Here is an 18,894-nt window from a genome sequence, read left to right as displayed (position 1 = left end):
GTTTGACGTCATAGACCACATGAGACGAAAGGGACAAGGACGGAATTCATTTGCAATATCATTGTGATGTCAGAACAGGTCAGCTATATCCTTCTGCTGAGCTGGGATGATATTGATGATATCAGGGATCTCCATATATGGGCATAAAAGGAACTCAAGGACGGAACTCATTTGCTTGTGATGTCAGAACAGGTCTGCTGAGTTGGGATGAGGTGTCACACACTGTGACGCACACACACACACAGGATCTGGAGGTTTTTATAGTAAATGCAACCTATGTCGCAATCAAGAACGAGCACCATTCAAAGTAATAGGACGACAGAAAATAACATGGCATTGAATTTCAATGGAGAAGTAGCGTTCTAGAAATGTGTTCTATTCCTCTAATTTCCTCAAGTTCTATTCCTCTAATTTCCTCAAGCTTGATAATTTTTCGAATTATTTCTGTTTCATGCTCCATATGTAAAATGTACTCTGTGAGGGTAATAAAAGAAAAAAACAACAACGTTGTAACTGTATATGATCCAGTGAGGTAATAGATAAAGGATTTTTCTCAACTTCTTTAAAGTTTCCTTTCATTTTGATACTTTGCTCTTTCACAAGCTGGTCTTATTCACTTCTATTCAGAGAGCTAGCAGAACAATCTGGTCATCAGGTTATCACATGTTTTATCCAGGGGGCCATGTCACATCTTCTAGATTACAACCTTCGAATATACCTGACCCTCCACTATTCTGAGAGTTCAGCTCAATATTCTATTCTTGGTCTGGTCTTCCTTTACAGAGAAGGGGTAGTGGCCATCCTTTGGGTATTCTCATATCAGATTGTATCTCTGATGGGAGAGCAAGAATGGCCTGGGCATTCTGAGGTGCTCATTCTCATTCCTGTGACATTTCAGAGCTAAAGGACCAAAAGAAATGGGACATAGCTGTTCCTGTGGTGAATATAACACACTCCATGAATATAACACAAGCATGTATGGTTACTGTTTCCAATTTCTTTCTCCCTTTTTTTCCTGCAATATAGTTTATTCCAAAGCGGACATAACAACTATACAATTAAAACTTAGACATAGTTTCCCATTTATACAAGTTCTTTACAACAATGCATGAATCATACAGCCCCCACAGGAAATCATAGTTGTTGATTATCCATTGAGATGCTTAGTTTGACTGGGCCAGTCCAACGTACTTAGTGCCGACGTCAAAGACGGTATAGTACTGCCTGATGAAGACATCTCCCAGGATCCAGAGGCTAGATCCACCGCCGGCAAAGCCAGTGCAGCAACCATTAGAGCAGCTCTAGAGAGACAAAGAGGGGACAAAGTGTATTTCACTCTCAAATAGATTTAGCTTAGTGTTGCAAGTGGTGTGTGTGTGTGTGTGTGTGTGTGTGTGTGTGCGTGCGTGCGTGCGTGCGTGCGTGCGTGCGTGCGTGCGTGCGTGCGTGCGTGCGTGCGTGCGTGCGTGCGCGTGCGTGCGTGTGTGTGTGTGTGCGTGCATGTGTGTGTTCATGTCTGCACAATGTGCAATGTCTGCAAGTAGTTAACACGGACCTTGGAAACATAGGCAGAGGCAGGGACAGGGAATTGATGTCCATTGATATTGAAGATCACATCAGGCATGTTCTGGATGTTCTGGCAGTTCACTGAGCCCTGTATAAAGAATGCCATGTGTTTAACATATGGCACTTCTTTTTGTTTAATCGAAATAATCATCTTCACATAAAATCCAACATTCCTACATAGAGAGCTCCAAGACATAATTCACTTAGGAGGTGTGCTAACTTAAGTCATTTTGCCAGGCAGGATATTTTGTTTTTGATGAGGTGCCACTGCCAGTTTGATCAGCTGTGTATTCTAAATCTGATAAATAAAAAGTCAATAAAAGAAAATATGTAGCTCACCATTTCATACTGACTAGTGGTGGCTCCAACATTGGAATCTATGTTGTTTATGTCATTGGATGGCCCAACAATGAGGGAAGTGCCGGTGTCAATTATAGCCTGGCAGCCACCATTACAGGCCACAGTCTGTCCATTGATGGTAACACTGTTAAGAGCAACAGCAGAAGCAGAATTAATAGAAGTATATCATGTACACTTTGCAAGGTTTATCTGCTGTCAAAAACTAAAACCACTTTTAAACAGTGAATAGTATCACCTGTCCATACTGATCTGGTAGTAGGTGGCAGAGCTCAGAGGGATCCAGGTGAGTTGTCCTTGGAAGTGGTTCTCATCATAACCACCAAAGATGATCTCACTGCCCTGCTCTGAGTTGCTAATGGCAGCATAAAAGACATATTTAGTATCAGGAAAACACAGACACTCAGACAGGCTCACAGACAGACATACAAACACACACACGCGCGCGCACGCACGCACGCACGCACGCACGCACGCACGCACGCACGCACGCACGCACACACACACACACACACACACACACACACACACACAAACGAACAAACAATGAACATGGTTTTATTGCTGCTACAATATGAGGAATCGTGAACCTTGAACATACAGTACATCTAAATATAGCCTACATGTAAATAATATACTTATGTATACTACATACAGTATACATATGCAATACATATACAGTACATGCACGTACTATACCTGCCATTTTACATAACCAAATACAAACAATATTTCATTTAATTTCCGTACGGGCTCAGGTAGACACCGAAGAGTTGCTGAGACACCAGGTTCTGCTGCATCATGTTTTGGAAGACAGGCATCACTTGGTCAGTGGCAAGGGACGGGAAGGCAAGTCCCAGGATACCATTACCCCAGTAAGCCTGGGTCTGGCTGAGCCCAAACACTTGGTTGGCCACAGAAATTCCACCAACCTGGAAGATAAAGTCGACGGTTAATGAAAGTTGCTATTTGATGAGTGGAGAGGTAGTGCGCAGTATCCAGATAATTGTCAGAATTGCCAAATGATGATTCTGGCTGCTTTCGGTTACCCCAACAGTGTCACTGCCCAGATATCCAGTCATGCTGCCGGTGCCATAATGAATGGACAGGGACTCTGACTGCCACTTGAAGGAGGAAGACTGCTCGTTGTTGAATTTCTGGTGGTTCTCTGTAAAATATATATTTTTAGCTGGGCTCTTGAGAAGCTAAATCAGATCAATTAAATCATACCTATTCTTGTATTAATACAAAATAATAAAACACTGTCTCTACTGTCTCTTATACTACTAGACTAATACAAACTTAAATTGTTTGGAAACAATAACTAGTTATTGTTAAACCCTATCCAACAGGTTGTTATCAGAACCATATAGGTACTGTGTGCTTTGCAAAGTGCAAAGGGGCAGTGGCTGGACCATAAAACCAGGGGGCACCCACATCAATTATATCACCTACAGTAGGTAGCAGTAGCAGACCTACACTGTCTTTTGACTGTCTTTTTTTTCCTGGATTTTGCTCTCAGAGAAAAGGAAAAAAAAAGAATCACACCTACTGCAATCTGGCAAGCCATCGTCAGAGAAAGGGGAACGCCCACTCGGTCTGTACCTCTTCCTTTGAAGAGGCGTAAGCCATCATGACTCGAGTGGTGCTATCATCATGACTTGAGTGGTGCTATTTACAGTGCATTTCATTGAGCATCTCGCGAAGCTTGGCCATTGGGACCTTGGGCGTACAACAAACTTTGAGCGCTTTGTGCCAAGATATAGACCAGATATAGTCCATGTTTCGGGCCGCTTTGTCCGGGAGGAAGCTTGGCCCTGGGCGTACAACAAACTTTAAACTCTAAACGCTTTCAGAATCCTGCTTCAGTATTCTTTTTCCCAGACGCTTCGCTCCTTTCAGGAGCACCACTCAAAATCACGCCCGTGCAAGTGAGCAGTGTTCATTTAGCACAGCTCAAAAACTGTATTTGTAACAGTACTCACGACAGGCCTGGCTGTTGCAGTAGATAGAGGGAACCCACAGGTTGGAAGAGCCGGTGTCGAAGAGTACCTGGAAGGACTGGGGAGGAGTTCCAATGGTGATCACACCATAGTAGGACAGCTGGAGGGGACACACAGCATTGGCAGTGATTATTAGACATTTTGAGGAACTAAAACCTTTGGTTCTTAGTCATAGTTTCTTAATTTATTCTTTGTCATAGTAAGATTAATAGGAAGAACAAATAAAATGTGTCTTTTTGCAAGCCTGTACTTACGTCATAATCATTGGTCATCTGCTCATTGCCTGTTCCCTGCTGGAACTTGGCGAAGGGCCTCCATGGGTGCTGCTTGAGGGTTTCCTCCAGCAGTCCCTTCTCCCGCAGGGCCTCCCGGGGAGTTTTCCCCTTGATCAGGGGCATCCTACACACAGTGAGAAAAGGATCAGTAATAATGCCGTTATCCTTTACAGGTGCAATGGATGAAGAGGTTCGAATCAGCTAGGATACATTTTAATCACCTTGTACACAACAGAATCATGTTAATTTTACTCTGACAGTGTGTATGCAATAGATGATTTGCACATACCGGTAGCGTAGGCTATGCATACAGACACATTTCAAATATCAGTCTATGAAAGTATAGCTGTGCACCCTGACAACCAAGAACTGTACAGGCATCACTGTTGAGTGTGTATACGGTAGTATGGGATAACCTTTTAACACAAATAAAGACTAGAGATATAAGCATGAACTCTATGTTCCCAGTAAGGAAACAGACCCCTAAATATACTTGACAAACTAAATGTCAAACTAAATGTTTACATCAATGATGTTATATTATTATTAGCACAGTCTGTGGAGCATGTCACAGCAACACTTCACAGCACATAATTGTTGAGTGAATGACAAATAAAAGCTCTTGACACTTGAATAATAATTCTTAACCAACGTCTAGGTATAGACGTGGCTTCAGTCAGCCAGCTGGTACTTACCTGACGAGACATTCAGAGAAAACCACCAGGGCACAAAGGACAAGGAGCCACTTCATGGTTACTAGCTTTGCTGTTGGACTTCGAGAGTGAAGAGATGTTGAACGACACCATCCTTTATATACACTCCATTAAGGTTGTGTCAGCAAATGCCTATCCATGTCACGAATTAGAATTACTGTATATTTACATTCAGATCAGAAGATTTGATATTCATTCTTTTGTGTTCTGTTTAATGTTGACATCCACATTTTCCACATGGCAAGATGTAGACTCTGGCCGTTTGCCCGAGCTACTGTACGTTACGGTAGTTGATAACATATTCTTGAAAAGAATATCTTTGTGTTATTAAAAGAGAATAATCTAGATAACCATAATTGAATAATGTTTCCATTTTTCCAGGGTTCAGAGAAGCTTAACACCAACTTACAATATGACAACATTTCCTGCACAAGCATAACTAACTTAATTTGATTGATTGATTCATTTTATTAGACAAAAAATACTTGTAGGAGAATAGTACAAGTATAGTCAATACAATTGAAATGTAGCACAGTACAAGTACAGTTAAACACCCTGCCTAAAAGTAACATCCCAAATAAGACCTTTTACAGTCTTTTTTTTACGTTGGAACCCTCTGTATTTAATTCATGGACATAATTAATAGCAAGAAAAGAAAACATTCAATAATATCTCAGTTATAAAAACACTATGTACAGGATAGGGGAAATAAGGTGGTGGGGCTAAGGTAAAAGGGGGGGGGGGTGCTCACTTCTTGCTTGTCTATGGGAGAATGATAACTACCTCCTTCTCTGGCCTCCTGAAAGCTGAGTTTTCAGGGCAGTTTTGAAGGATGCCAGCGAGCTACATGTTTTAAGGGAGGGAGTCAAGGAATTCCACACCTGGGTGGCAGTGTTGTAGAAGGAGAATTTACCCATATTTGTCTCAAACGGCTATACATTTAGTTGTGATGTCATGAATTTGTGTTGCCTGAGATTGTTGAAAAACATATAGTTGTCAAATGAATTGTTCACATTTGTAGATTATTAAACCAGTGGTTCTCAAACTTTTTCATGTCAAGGACCCCCAAATTGAAACTTATTAGCCCCAGACCCCCATTGAAACGCTATGCCAGGGACCCTCATATAAGAGAATATCTTTACAGTCAGCTCTAGCAGTGATTTTCAACCATTTTCATTTCAGAGACCCCCAGTTTGACATGCATTAGGACCCCCAATTAATGGCATTTATATCTCTGGCACCCCAATCTATTGTAAAATCTATGTAAATTTAACTCTTGAGAGTGTTCAAATGGAACCAATTTGAAGTCTGAGTTACAGACCCATAAAGGTCCATTTGGTCCTTAACTATATTTAGCTGGGGACCCTAAGGAACTCCCATAAGGACCCCTGGGGGTCCCTGGACCCCACTTTGAGAACCAATGCATTAAACACCTAATTAATATTTGGCCAACCCTGTGGAATATTTGCTCTTTAGATCAGGCTTGTGACCGAATTCCTTCCCCAAATAACTTTGTTAGAACTAGACTGCACTCTGTCGAGGTGCCAACTTGCATCTTGTGCACTCGTGACCATGTATGGCCTACTTGTGCACCAGCAGAGTGTGCCTTGTTATATATATCAGGTTCTACTTGTTAATGGTGACATCACCAAGAATGACGGTCCCTCATTGGCTGTTGAGGGTGACGTCACCAGGAATGCTGGTCCCTGATTGGCTACGGGCATAAACACTGACAGATACGAACGCAGTGCTTGCGCACTCTGCTGGCGGAGTTAAGCTCCGTTTGAAGAACAGACAGCATTTTTCTCTAATCAGGGCACATGGAGACAGGATGACAATAAAAAACAATAAATATTTGTATGTGGCTATTTTTCTCTCCTCTGTTCTCTGCTCTATGCCTGTCACTCATTCACAGGTCCAGCCCATTCACTCAGCTCTCAATCATGCCATAATTCAGTCAACTCCACCACTCATCACCAGTTGGTCCACCACTCATCGGTCCACCAATCATCGCCAGCCATCATCATATACATATCACCTGTGTTGCCAGCCATCTTCCTCTTTCCCTCTAGCCCCATATAGAACCTCACCCGTCGCTGCATACTGTTGTGCTCCGAGATGAGGTCCTACAAAGGTGGCGCAGCGATCGCTGGACCGCCTCCACATCAAGTTGGAAAACACTCGAAACGAAATTTTATCCAAAAAGTAAAGGTAGTTCCGAGCTCCCAGACTATGGTTTTGCATCCCACGGTACATAAAACATGCACCACAGCGTTGGGAAAACGGTTTAAATCGCTTATTTAGTCTCTTTAAATTCAGAAAAGCCCCCGGCGGCAGGTGCCAGTACTGCATCTTTCCCATTGTAGCAGATACTGGCAACTGCCGCCGGGGGAGTTCCGGTTGAATGGGAAAACATTACAAAACTAACGATTTAAGCGGTTGTTTCATGCCCTGGTTCATGTTTTATGTGGGATGGAAAATCATAGTCTGGGAGCTCGGAACTACCTTTACTTTTGTGATAAAATTTTGTTTCAAGTGTCTTCCAACTTGATGTAGAGGCGGTCCAGCGATCGCTGCGCCATAGTTAGTGTAGGAACATTTTTGTTTCTCATTTGCCAGGTTAGTTCTTTAATTTATTTAGATAGAGCTTTTTTATTGTATTTTCTCTTTTAGCACCACCACCAGTCCCTTTCCCTTTGTTATTTGGCTCAATACTTTATTTTTATAACCCAAGTTATTGAATATCTCTTGTTTCAATGTGTCATTTGAATATGTTATAGTCCCTACCTAGACCACCAACTGGGATTTAACATTTGGGGGCTCTTCTGGGATCCTCGTGATCCCATTATCTTATACCCAATGTATGTTTTTGTTTGTAAGGGTGTTATTACCTAGTCATGTTTGACATTAAGGATTTTTTTGATCAACCAATATTTGAACAGTAGGCCTATAACAAACTTTTGAAAGATGACCTGCTTTCCCTCCCAGCTCATTTTAATATTCCTATCTTGAGAACCAATACTTAAGGATGAGGTTAAGACTTCAGTTTTAGAGAAACATATTGAGTTATACATATGACAGACCTTTCATACTGTAACCTTCTCTTAGAAAGTTACAGGTAGAAGCTTTTGCAGAAAATGTTCTGCCAAAACTCCACCATCAGGTAGAGACAAAGAGGAGGCTGTGTCGCCTCCCTTGTCCTCAGTGTCAAGTACTGCTAGTGAAAAGGCTAAGCTAAAAGTTTGTATTTCCCGCCTTCAGGTGGAGGCTGAGGAAAGAGCTAAGAAGGCGGAGAATCATCACAGATTAGAAATAAGGATGTTAGAGGTTGAAGCTATTCTTGGTCTGGTCTTGAAGGGGTAGTGGCCATCCTTTGGGTATTCTCATATCTGATTGTGTTTTTCTGAAGGGAGAGCAAGAATGGGCATTCTGAGGGGTTCATTCTCTTTCCTGTGACACTTCAGAGCTAAAGGACAAAGCAAATGGGACATAGCTGTTCCTGTGGTCTTTACTCCATGAATATAACACACCCATGTATGGTTACTGTGCATACACAAACATTGTCCAAACACAAACATAAAAATCTAAGTTAAAAGAAGCTTTTTTCTTTATCCCTTTTTTCTGCAATATATTTTATTCAAAAGCGGACATACTGTAGCACCTTTACAATTAACCATTGAGATGCTTAGTTTCATTACTGAGACAGGGCCAGTCCAACGTACTTAGCGCCAACGTCAAAGACGGTATAGTACTGCCTGATGAAGACATCTCCCAGGATCCAGAGGCTAGATCCACCGCCGCCAAAGCCAGTGCTGCATCCATTGCCGTTCTAGAGAGACAAAGAGGGGACATTGATTCCATTGAAGTGTATTTCACTCACAAATAGTTTTAGTGCCGTGTGTGTGTGTGTGTGTGCGTGCGTGCATGCATGCATGCAGGGGCGTCACAAGGGGTAGGAAAGTGGGACTGAGTTACCAGGGCCCAAGGTGGAGGGGCCCTAGTAACTTTAGCTATTGAAAAATAGCAGATATACAAGCTCACAGCGCGGCACCGAGTGCCGCGCTGCGAGCTTGTAGATCTGCTACTTTTGAAAAGTCGTGAAAATGTGCGCAAATCTTTGAATATATGTATTTTTTTAAGTGAACATTTGTAACTCAAATTTTGCTTCTGGGGGGGTCCCTGGAACTAGATATTTTGAGATGGGGGGTCCTTCACATGAAAAGGTTTGAGCATCACTGACATGGAAACATAGGTTTCTTTGCACACATTTTCAAGATTTTTAAAAAATAGCAAAATCTACAAGCTTGTATATCTGCTATTTTTCAATAGTTAACATTCATGGGGGGCCCGCAGTGAATCCTTGTACCCAGGGCCCAGAATTTGGTATGACGCCCCTGCGTGCATGTGTGTGTGTGTGCGCGTGTGTGTGTGTGTGTGTGTGTGTGTGTGTGTGTGTGTGTGTGTGTGTGTGTGTGTGTGTGTGTGTGTGTGTGTGTGTGTGTGTGTGTGTGTGTGTGTGTGTGTGTCTGCACGATGTGCAGTGTGTCTGTGTGCATGTAGTATTCACTGACCTGGGAAACATAGGCAGAGGCACCGACAGGGAATTGGTTTCCATTGATATTGAAGGTCACAGCAGGCATGTTGTTGATGTTCTGGCAGTTCACTGAGGCCTGTATAAAGAATGCCATGTGTTTAACATATGGTACTTCTTTTTGTTTAATCGAAATTAGCATCTTCACATAAAATCCAACATTCCGACCCACAGAACACTAAGATATAAATTAACCGAGCTAACTTAGTACTTTTTACAGGCAGGAAACTGTTATTGTGTTTTTGATGAGGTGTCAGTTTAATCATTGCTGTGTGTGTATTCTAAATTGAAGAAATAAAAAGTAAAGAAAACTTAAAAAATCAAACCTCGGTTGGAAGTGGAGCGGTGAATCTGTGTGTGTGTGTGTGTGTGTGTGTGTGTGTGTGTGTGTGTGTGTGTGTGTGTGTGTGTGTGTGTGTTTGTGCCTGCACAACAGCGCCCCTCCTTTAACTTGTGTGGCCACTCAAGGTATTGCCAGGCTACAGACATACCCAGCCAGCCAGCCAGCCAGCCAGCCAGCCACATAGCCAGCCAGCCACAGACATACCTGTCTATTGGGAGCGCTTTCACCGCTCCAAAAATTATCTCACCATTCCATACTGACTAGTGGTGGCTCCAACCCAGGAATTCATGTTGTTTATGTCATTGGATGGCCCAACAATGAGGGAAGTGCCGGTGTCAATGATAGCCTGGCAGCCACCAGAACAGGCCACAGTCTGTCCATTGATGGTAACACTGTTAGGAGCAATAGAAAAATCAGAATTAATAGAAGTATACAATTATGTACACTTTGTATAGGCAAGGTTTATCTGCTATCAACTTTTAAACAGTGAATAGTGTCAGTAGAGTGATGTGTTTGCACCTGTCCATACTGATCTGGTAGTAGGTGGCAGAGCTCAGAGGGATCCAGGTGAGTTGTCCTTGGAAGTGGTTCTCATCATAACCACCGAAGATGATCTCACTGCCCTGCTCTGAGTTGCTAACGGCAGCATATAAGACACATATTTAGTATCAAGAAAAACACAGGCAGACAGACACACAGAGACACACGCACGCGCGTGCGCGCACGCATGCATGCACACACACATGCACGCACACACCTATAGACATGGTTTTATTGCTGCTACAATGTATGAGGAACCAGAACAAAATAAATGTACTCTAATGTACCGGTACCAAGATGTAACCAGAATACACCTTGAACAAAAAGTTAAATATACATGTAATATACTTATATGTACATTGTACATACAGTACATATACATACCGTACATATGCATGTACGGTACTACACCTATACCTGCCATTGTACACAACCATATACAAACACAATTCCTTTTAATTTCCGTACGGGCTCAGGTAGACACCGAAGAGTTGCTGAGACACCAGGTTCTGCTGCATCATGTTTAGGAAGACAGGCATCACTTGGTCAGCGGCAAGGGACTGGAAGGCAAGTCCCAGGATGCCATCAGCCTTCATGTTGGCCATGAAAGGAGCCTCTGTCTGGCTGAGTCCAAACACTTGGTTGGCCACAGAAATTCCACCAACCTGGAAGATAAAGTCGACGGTTAATGACAGCTCCTATTTGTTGAGTTGAGAGGTGAGTCATTCTGGCTGCTTTCGGTTACCCCAACAGTGTCACTGCCCAGATATCCAGTCATGCTGCCGGTGCCATACTGAATGGACAGGGACTGTCCGTTCCACTGGAAGGAGGAAGACTGTTGTGGGTTGAATTTCTGGTGGTTTTCTGTAAAATAATGTATTTTTTAGCTGGACATTTGAGAAGCTAAATGGGACCAATTAAATCGTACCTATTCTTGTAATAATTAAAACAGTGTCTTAACTTGTTTGGAAACAGTAAAGTCCTTCTTAAACCCTATCCAGCAGGTTGTTATCAACACCATAGGTACCATGTGCAGTGGCTGGACCATAAAACCAGGGGGCACCCACATCAATTATTGCACCTACAGTAGGCACCATATAGCAGACCTAAAACCTTGACTGTCTGTACTGTCCCTTTCCTGGATTTGCCTCTCAGAGATAAAAAAATTGTATTTGTAGTGTAAAAGTACTTACGACAGGCCTGGCTGTTGCTGCAGTAGGTAGAGGGAACCCACAGGTTGGAAGAGCCGGTGTCAAAGAGTACCTGGAAGGACTGGGGAGGAGTTCCAATGGTGATCACGCCATAGTAGGACAGCTGGAGGGGACACACAGCAAAGACGAGGTGACGTAACAGAAATGTACAATAGCATTATAGAATATTACATTATATGAACATTAAAGGACTAGTTGTTATGTGGGACAACGTGGCTTACAATAATATCCTTGGCATTGGTGGTGATGGTGATTATTAGACATTTTGAGGAACTTCAACCTAATTTATTCTTAGTCATAGTAAGAACAACAGGTGGAACACCTGTTATTTAAAAAGAAAAAAAAAACATTTTGCAAGCCTGGACTTACGTCATAATCATTGGTCATCTGCTCATTGCCTGTTCCCTGCTGGAACTTGACGAAGGGCCTCCATGGGTGCTGCTTGAGGGTTTCCTCCAGCAGTCCCTTCTCCCGCAGGGCCTCCCGGGGAGTTTTCCCCTTGATCAGGGGCACCCTACACACAGTGAGAAAAGGATCAGTAATAACTGCCAGCCAGGCCCCTTTTCGTTATCCTTTACAGTACAAGTGCAATAGATGAAGAGGTTAGAATCAGGATACATATATTCACCTTGAACACAACAGAATCATGTTAATTTTACTCTGACAGTGTGTATGCAATAGCTTGATTTGGTGTTTGTTTTTACATGCATACGGTAGACACATTTCAAATATCAGCCTATGGAAATATAGCTATGCACCCTGACAACCAAGCACTGTACAGGCATCATGATTAAAAAGTAAAAAAATAAATAAAAATAAAACAACTGTTGAGTGTGTACATAGTATGGGACAACCTTTTAATGTGAATACATATTTTAGATATGTAGGCATGCACCGTATGTTCCCAGTAAGGAAACAGATCCCTAAATAACCTTGACAAAGGTAAAACAAAATGTCTTATAATTTACATCAATGATCGAGAGATTTTAATCAAGATTAGAATGGTTAGTTCTTTCTGAGCCTTTATGGATATTCAAAGTGCCAGGTCAAATGTTTTTCATCTGTAGACTCCCCTTTGCTCACAACTGAGCATACACAGCTTTTTATACTTTTTTGGTCAAATCTCCTGCACATATTGCACTTTGCACCTACTTTTTGTCATTCTTTCTTTACCTTGTATTATAGGCTACTCTGTTATTATTAGCACATGCAGTCTGTGGAGCATGTCAGATGATGTCACAGCAACATTTCACTGCATATAATTTTTGAGTCTTGAGTGAGTGACTGATAAAAGCTCTTGAATCTTGAATAATTTATAAAACAATGCTAACCAATGTCTAGGTATAGAGGTGGCTTCAGTCAGCCAGCTGGTACTTACCTGAGGAGACATTCAGAGAGAGCCACCAGGGCACAAAGGACAACGAGATACTTCATGGTTACTAACTTTGCCGTTGGACATCGAGAGTGGAGAGATGGTGAAAGACACCTTCCTTTATATACAGTCCATCAAGGTTGTGTCCCTGAAATGCCTTTCCATGTCACAAAATAGCATGATAACTTGAGATATGAAATGTGTGATACGATGATGAATTATATGGCCGTATCTCTGAAAATGCAAGATAAATAACTAATATTTTTCGGAAGTGCTGTTAATATATTTACATTCAGATCAGAAGATTTGATGTTCATTCTTTTGTGTTCTATTTAATGTTGATATCCACATTTTCCACGATGTAAAGTAGATATTGGCCGTTTGCCTGAGCTACTGTAGGCTACGGTAGTTGATAACGTATTCTTGGAAAGATTATCGTCTTATATGTTATTATAAGACGATAATCAAGATAATCATAATTGAATAATGATTGAAATAAAAACCAGTGTCCATTTTGCCATTGTGTTCAGAAAAGCTTTACATCAACAATATGACAACATTCCCTGCGCAAGCATAACCTTATTTAAATGTAGTTACCGGTATATGATGTCATGAATTTGTTAAAAATATATCATCGTCATATGATTTGTTCACATTTTTAGATTATTAAATAATATTTTTCCAAACCTGTAGAAATGTGTTCTTCATAGATCAGGCTTGTGACTGAATTCCTTCCTGAAACTGATTAAATAATCATTTTGAAATATTTGTATTGATTTTCAATAAAGCAATGAAAAAAAGACAGTACAAAGGTCACAAGTTTAAGGAATAAAACAAAAGAAGACAACAGAAAGCATATCTGAATGTGGACCACCGTTTGAAGAACGACAATAACTAATAATAGCTGTACCAAACATCTGGATAAACTCCAGGGAAACATCAAATGGGTATGAATGGCGATTAAACCCAATAATTCCTTGAGTATCTCCATTGCCAAAGGACGGCTCGCCAATGAGAGGTTCCGAGAACCAATACTATCCTGGAGAAGCCAATCAAAAGCCTTGGTCGCTGGTACAGCAGAGACCTCAAAGAACAAGGATGCTCTTCCAGGGAAGCTGATGTTATAGTTTGGACTGCTGCTCCATCTCATGTGTCCAATTTCCATCTATGAGGTCATTCTATCCCATGACAATTGACTGGAAAGATTGGTGAATGTGCAAGTGAGGAATTGGCTAGAACTACTGAGATAACGCCACTCGAGTTTGTGACTGGGCTGGGGGGGGTCACCGGACGATGGCAGCCCTCCCCAGAGGCCAGGGTCTCGATATTAGCAGAGCGACTGTTTGACCACGATTTATTGAGAGTCAACCCTTATAAGGGTTGGTGTCTGATAAAATGAATATCAAATATCTAAGTATTGAATCAAGCAACTTAAATATGTGTATGGGATGCACAACAGAGCCTGAGTAGAAGTTAAAAAGAGCCCAGAAGTGTTCGAAAGTCAAATCCCACAAGTATTACTGTAACAATGTTGATGCAACTAACAGACACTGTAAATATACATTTTACATGAAGTACAACATAGCATACAAAATAGAGTGCAAGTTTGATGTGGTGGCATTTTAATGAGTAGCCAGGTTGTAGCAAAGAGTTGGCCAATTCCACTCAGTCTGAAGGGAGGTTGGGTCTGACCATCTGATATAAGAATAAAATACAATATACTTGTCTGTGACCAATGGAGAACCACATTCAAGGATTTCATTCCTTTGGTGTGTTGAAAGCATGTACAAGACATTTGACACAATCAATTTAGACACACAGGCAGCCAGGTGATACAATGATGCATAATATTCTGAAGTTCAGTCGGTATGCGTCACCTTCCTTTCCACCCACTTTCATTACATTGCATAGAAAGGTCATTCTGTGTATTTGCACATGCAGATACGGTTTCTTTACTTAAAAAACAAACTCAGGTACACCTTCACAGAGGAATAAACATACAGTAGGCCTATACGCAACAATCTCTCAAACACCAACACAAGCGCAGAAAACAAACATAATCAAGCTTCCTAACCAATCACACAAAGTTCCTTATGTACACATCTAGTCCCATTAACTAAAAGATCTTCAGCTGGGTTGCTCACGTGGAAACAGTCTCTCAATCTGGCTGCACAGAAAGTGGATGTGGTGAGCGGAATAAGGGAAAAACACACGGCACACCTAGGGGGACACACCTAGTCTCGCGTGGCCAGACTGTTGACTCCCACAATTTGCAAATGCTCCTGTCATACAGCCTGGAGCAACGGAAGTCTGATCATGAGTGCGAGATAAAGCGGATGTGACCCACCCGCTCCATTGGTGCAGTAGCGTCCTACTGGAAGCGTTATGTACTCTTTCAATAGTTTTTGGGGCGTTATTTCAGTGTTACTTACATGATGTTTTCAAATGTTTTCTTAAATTAAACACACATAACAAGAATATGCCGCTCGAATGACTCTGTCTGTGCTAGTGTGCTTCTGTTTCCAATGGGACTACAGTTCTGTGCATCAGTGACTACTTCCGTTACTCTCCTTTCGGGAGCTGTAGTTCCAGACATTCGGAGATTGTGGCTACGCAAGATTAGGACACACCTAACAAATTGCATTTTTAATGCATTTCATAGCGCTTTTCCAAGTGCTCAAATCGCTTTACAATGGCTCATTCATTGATTCATACATTGAGAGGTGAAGCGGCAAACAGTTGACGCCAGCATCCTCACTTCCCACGTTCACACAACAATGGTGCCAAGCTAACACCGACCAACTCATCGGAGGCAATGTGGGGTTCAGTGTTTTTCCCAAGGGCACTTCAACATGTGGACAGGAGGAGCCTCCGACCCATGGATGACCTGCTCTACCTCCTGAGTGAGCCACAGCCGCCCCGTCCACTGATCCGGGCAGGGGCAGAGTTAAGGCCATGATTGTGACCGCCAGCCAGTTGCTGTTTAAAAGACATCCTTGTCTGTCCATACTCATATAGTATACATACTGTATGTAGTGAAAGAAGAATTTAATGGACATGTTTTGTGAGGTCACAGTGACTTTTGACCACCTACTTCTTATACCTAGCATGGGCTTTGCTTTGGCTTTGGGTAGCTTTACCACAACACTCTATCCCGGGGGTCAGCAACCCGTGGCTCTAGAGCCGTATGCGGCTCTTTAGCGCCGCCCTAGTGGCTCCCTGGAGCTTTTTCAAAAATGTATGAAAATGGAAAAAGATGGGGGGAAATTTTATTTTTGTTTTAACGATTTTTTTATCGTCAAGTTTCAGATTTGTATGTTTTTTTTTTCGCAAAGTAAAGCCCTGCTTCATCATACAAGACTGACGCACAAAAGTAGTGAAAACAGCAGATCTACAAGCACACAACGCCTCGCGGTGCGAGGCATTGTGTGCTTGTGTGCCACCAGGGCACAAAGGACAACGAGCCACTTCATGGCTGCTAACTTTGCTGTTGGACTTGAGAGTGAAGAGATGGTGAACTAGAAGCAGTGCTCTTCCGAGCACAGGTCTCCACCAGACCGTGCGTCCTTGTGAACTGATCGGTGGAGTTATAGGTAAAACCACAAATCAGCCTGTTATAGCGCCACCATGAGGCTGATTTAAAAAAGAATACGTGGCATTTCTTCCTCGGCCTAGTGGGAACGTGTGTGCGCGATTTCATGATAATTGCACTTTGCGTTTGTGATTTGAGGCATTTTGTTCCAAACGGCTCAATCCTACAAACTTTGGAAGCCAATCTTAGCCAATCAGGATGGAATATGCCAAATCGGAAAGATCCATGTCGATCACATGACTGTCGAGATACTGCCTACCGATTTGTAGGATTTTTGGACAAAATCTGTAAGAATAGTGCACAGAAATGTGTTTTGCAAACATCGGCCACTAGGTGGCGCTAGAAAAGGCCCATTTTAAAAATTTAGGGCAGAGGTTCTAGTTTGGCATCCAGGGAATGTGTGTGCTCACTTTGGCAGCGACCGGGCCAACGGCGACTGAGATTAGCTGCTCACAAACTGCGAGGACGCACGCAATCCTACAAACTTTGGAAGCCAATCTTAGCCAATCAGGATGGAATATGCAAAATCGGACAGATCCGTGTCGATCACATGACTGTCGAGATACTGCCTACCGACTTGAAGGATTTTTGGACAAAATCTGTAAGAATAGTGCACAGAAATGTGTTTTGCAAACATCGGCCACTAGGTGGCGCTAGAAAAGGCCCATTTGAAAAATTTAGGGCAGAGGTTCTAGATTGGCATCCAGGGAATGTGTGTGCTCACTTTGGCAGCAACCGGGCCAACAGCGACTGAGATTAGCTGCTCACAAACTGCGAGGACGCACGGACGCGAAACATCGGCCACTAGGTGGCGCTAGAAAAGGCCCATTTGAAAAATTTAGGGCAGAGGTTCTAGATTGGCATCCAGGGAGTGTGTGTGTTCACTTTGGCAGCGTCCGGGCCAACGGCGACTGAGATTAGGTGCTCACAAACTGCGAGGACTCACGGACGCACGGACGCACGGACGGACGGACGGACGGACGCACGGACGGACGGACGGAGGGGAAAACATACTCTCCCCTCAGCCTTCGGCTGGTGGAGACAAATATGCCATCCTTTATATACAGTCCATCAAGGGTATGTCAACAAATGCCTTTCCATGTCACCAAATATCATAACCTGAGATAAGAAATATTTGATAACTAGAAGCAGTGCTCTTCCGAGCACAGGTCTCCACCAGGCCGTGCGTCCTGGTGGTGCTACTGTATAATAGGCCAATGTAAAAAGGGTGGCATATGTTCTTCACCTTAGATCTTTCATGGCAATCGGACGCTACATGCATGATTTCAAGCATTGTGTTCCAAAAATGTGTTTTGCTAAAGTCTACCTGCTGGTGGCGCTATAACAGGACAATGTTAAAAAGGTAGCATTTGTTCCTTGACATAGTGGGAATATGTATGGCAAATGTCGCAGTAATCGCAAGCTGCGTTGATGATTTGAGGCATTTTGTTCAAAAACGGAGCAATCCTGCAAACTTTGGAAGCTAATATTAGCCAATCAGGATGGAATATGAAATATCAGACGGATCGGACTTGATCACATGACTATAGAGATACTGTGTACCGATTTGCATGATTTTTGGATAAAATCTCAAGGAGTAATATCCAAAAATGTGTTTTACATAAGTCGGCCCAAAGGTGGCGCTATAAAAGGCTGATGTGAAAAATGCAGGGCAAAGGTTTATCCTTAGCCTCTAGGGAGTGCGCTTACAAAGTTTGAAACTGATCGTTGGAGTTATAGGTAAAACCACAAATCGGGCTGTTATAGCGCCACCATGAGGCTGATTAAAAAAAATTAAGTGGCATTTCTTCCTCGGCCTAGTGGGAACGTGTGTGCGCGATTTCATGATAATTGCACTTTGCGTTTGTGATTTGAGGCATTTTGTTCAAAACGGCTCAATCCCACAAACTTTGGAAGCCAATCTTAGCCAATCAGGATGGAATATGCAAAATCAGACAGATCCGTGTCGATCACATGACTGTCGAGATATTGCCTACCGATTTGTAGGATTTTTGGACAAAATCTGTAAGAGTAGTGCACAGAAATGTGTTTAGCAAACATCGGCCACTAGTTGGCGCTAGAAAAGGCCCATTTGAAAAATTTAGGGCAGAGGTTCTAGATTGGCATCCAGGGAATGTGTGTGCTCACTTTGGCAGCGACCGGGCCAACGGCGACTGAGATTTGGCGCTCACAAACTGCGAGGACGCACGGACGGACGCACGGACGGACGGACGGACGCACGGACGGACGGACGGAGAGGAAAACATACTCTCCCCCATGCCTTCGGCTGGTGGAGACAACAACAATGGCCTTATTGTCTCCACCAGCCGA

General features: G+C 42.7%; 2 protein-coding genes across 2 annotated transcripts; both read right to left on the bottom strand.

Moving 5' to 3' along the window:
* Positions 1-1,163: 1,163 nt before the first annotated feature.
* On the bottom strand, positions 1,164-4,952 carry LOC308290762 (pepsin A-like; the record flags this gene model as incomplete). Its single annotated transcript, XM_080732671.1, has 8 exons — positions 1,164-1,301; positions 1,906-2,050; positions 2,162-2,278; positions 2,674-2,855; positions 2,973-3,091; positions 3,909-4,026; positions 4,181-4,325; positions 4,897-4,952. The coding sequence occupies 8 exons, from the start codon at positions 4,950-4,952 to the stop codon at positions 1,164-1,166; spliced, it is 1,020 nt and encodes a 339-aa protein (XP_080588797.1).
* Positions 4,953-8,608: 3,656 nt separating this feature from the next.
* On the bottom strand, positions 8,609-13,033 carry LOC308290761 (pepsin A-like; the record flags this gene model as incomplete). The annotated part of the gene is made up of 9 exons (XM_080732670.1): positions 8,609-8,743; positions 9,486-9,584; positions 10,096-10,240; positions 10,368-10,484; positions 10,857-11,053; positions 11,134-11,252; positions 11,582-11,702; positions 11,969-12,113; positions 12,978-13,033. 9 exons carry the CDS (start codon positions 13,031-13,033, stop codon positions 8,609-8,611), a joined length of 1,134 nt encoding a protein of 377 aa, XP_080588796.1.
* Between the last annotated feature and the right edge of the window lie 5,861 nt (positions 13,034-18,894).

This window comes from Nannobrachium achirus, assembly GCF_963921795.1.
Source record: "Nannobrachium achirus genome assembly, chromosome: 9".
Classification (NCBI taxonomy): Eukaryota; Metazoa; Chordata; class Actinopteri; order Myctophiformes; family Myctophidae; genus Nannobrachium; species Nannobrachium achirus.
The sequence above is the reverse complement of the archived record's forward strand: the minus strand, read 5'-3'. Positions and strand labels throughout refer to the sequence as shown.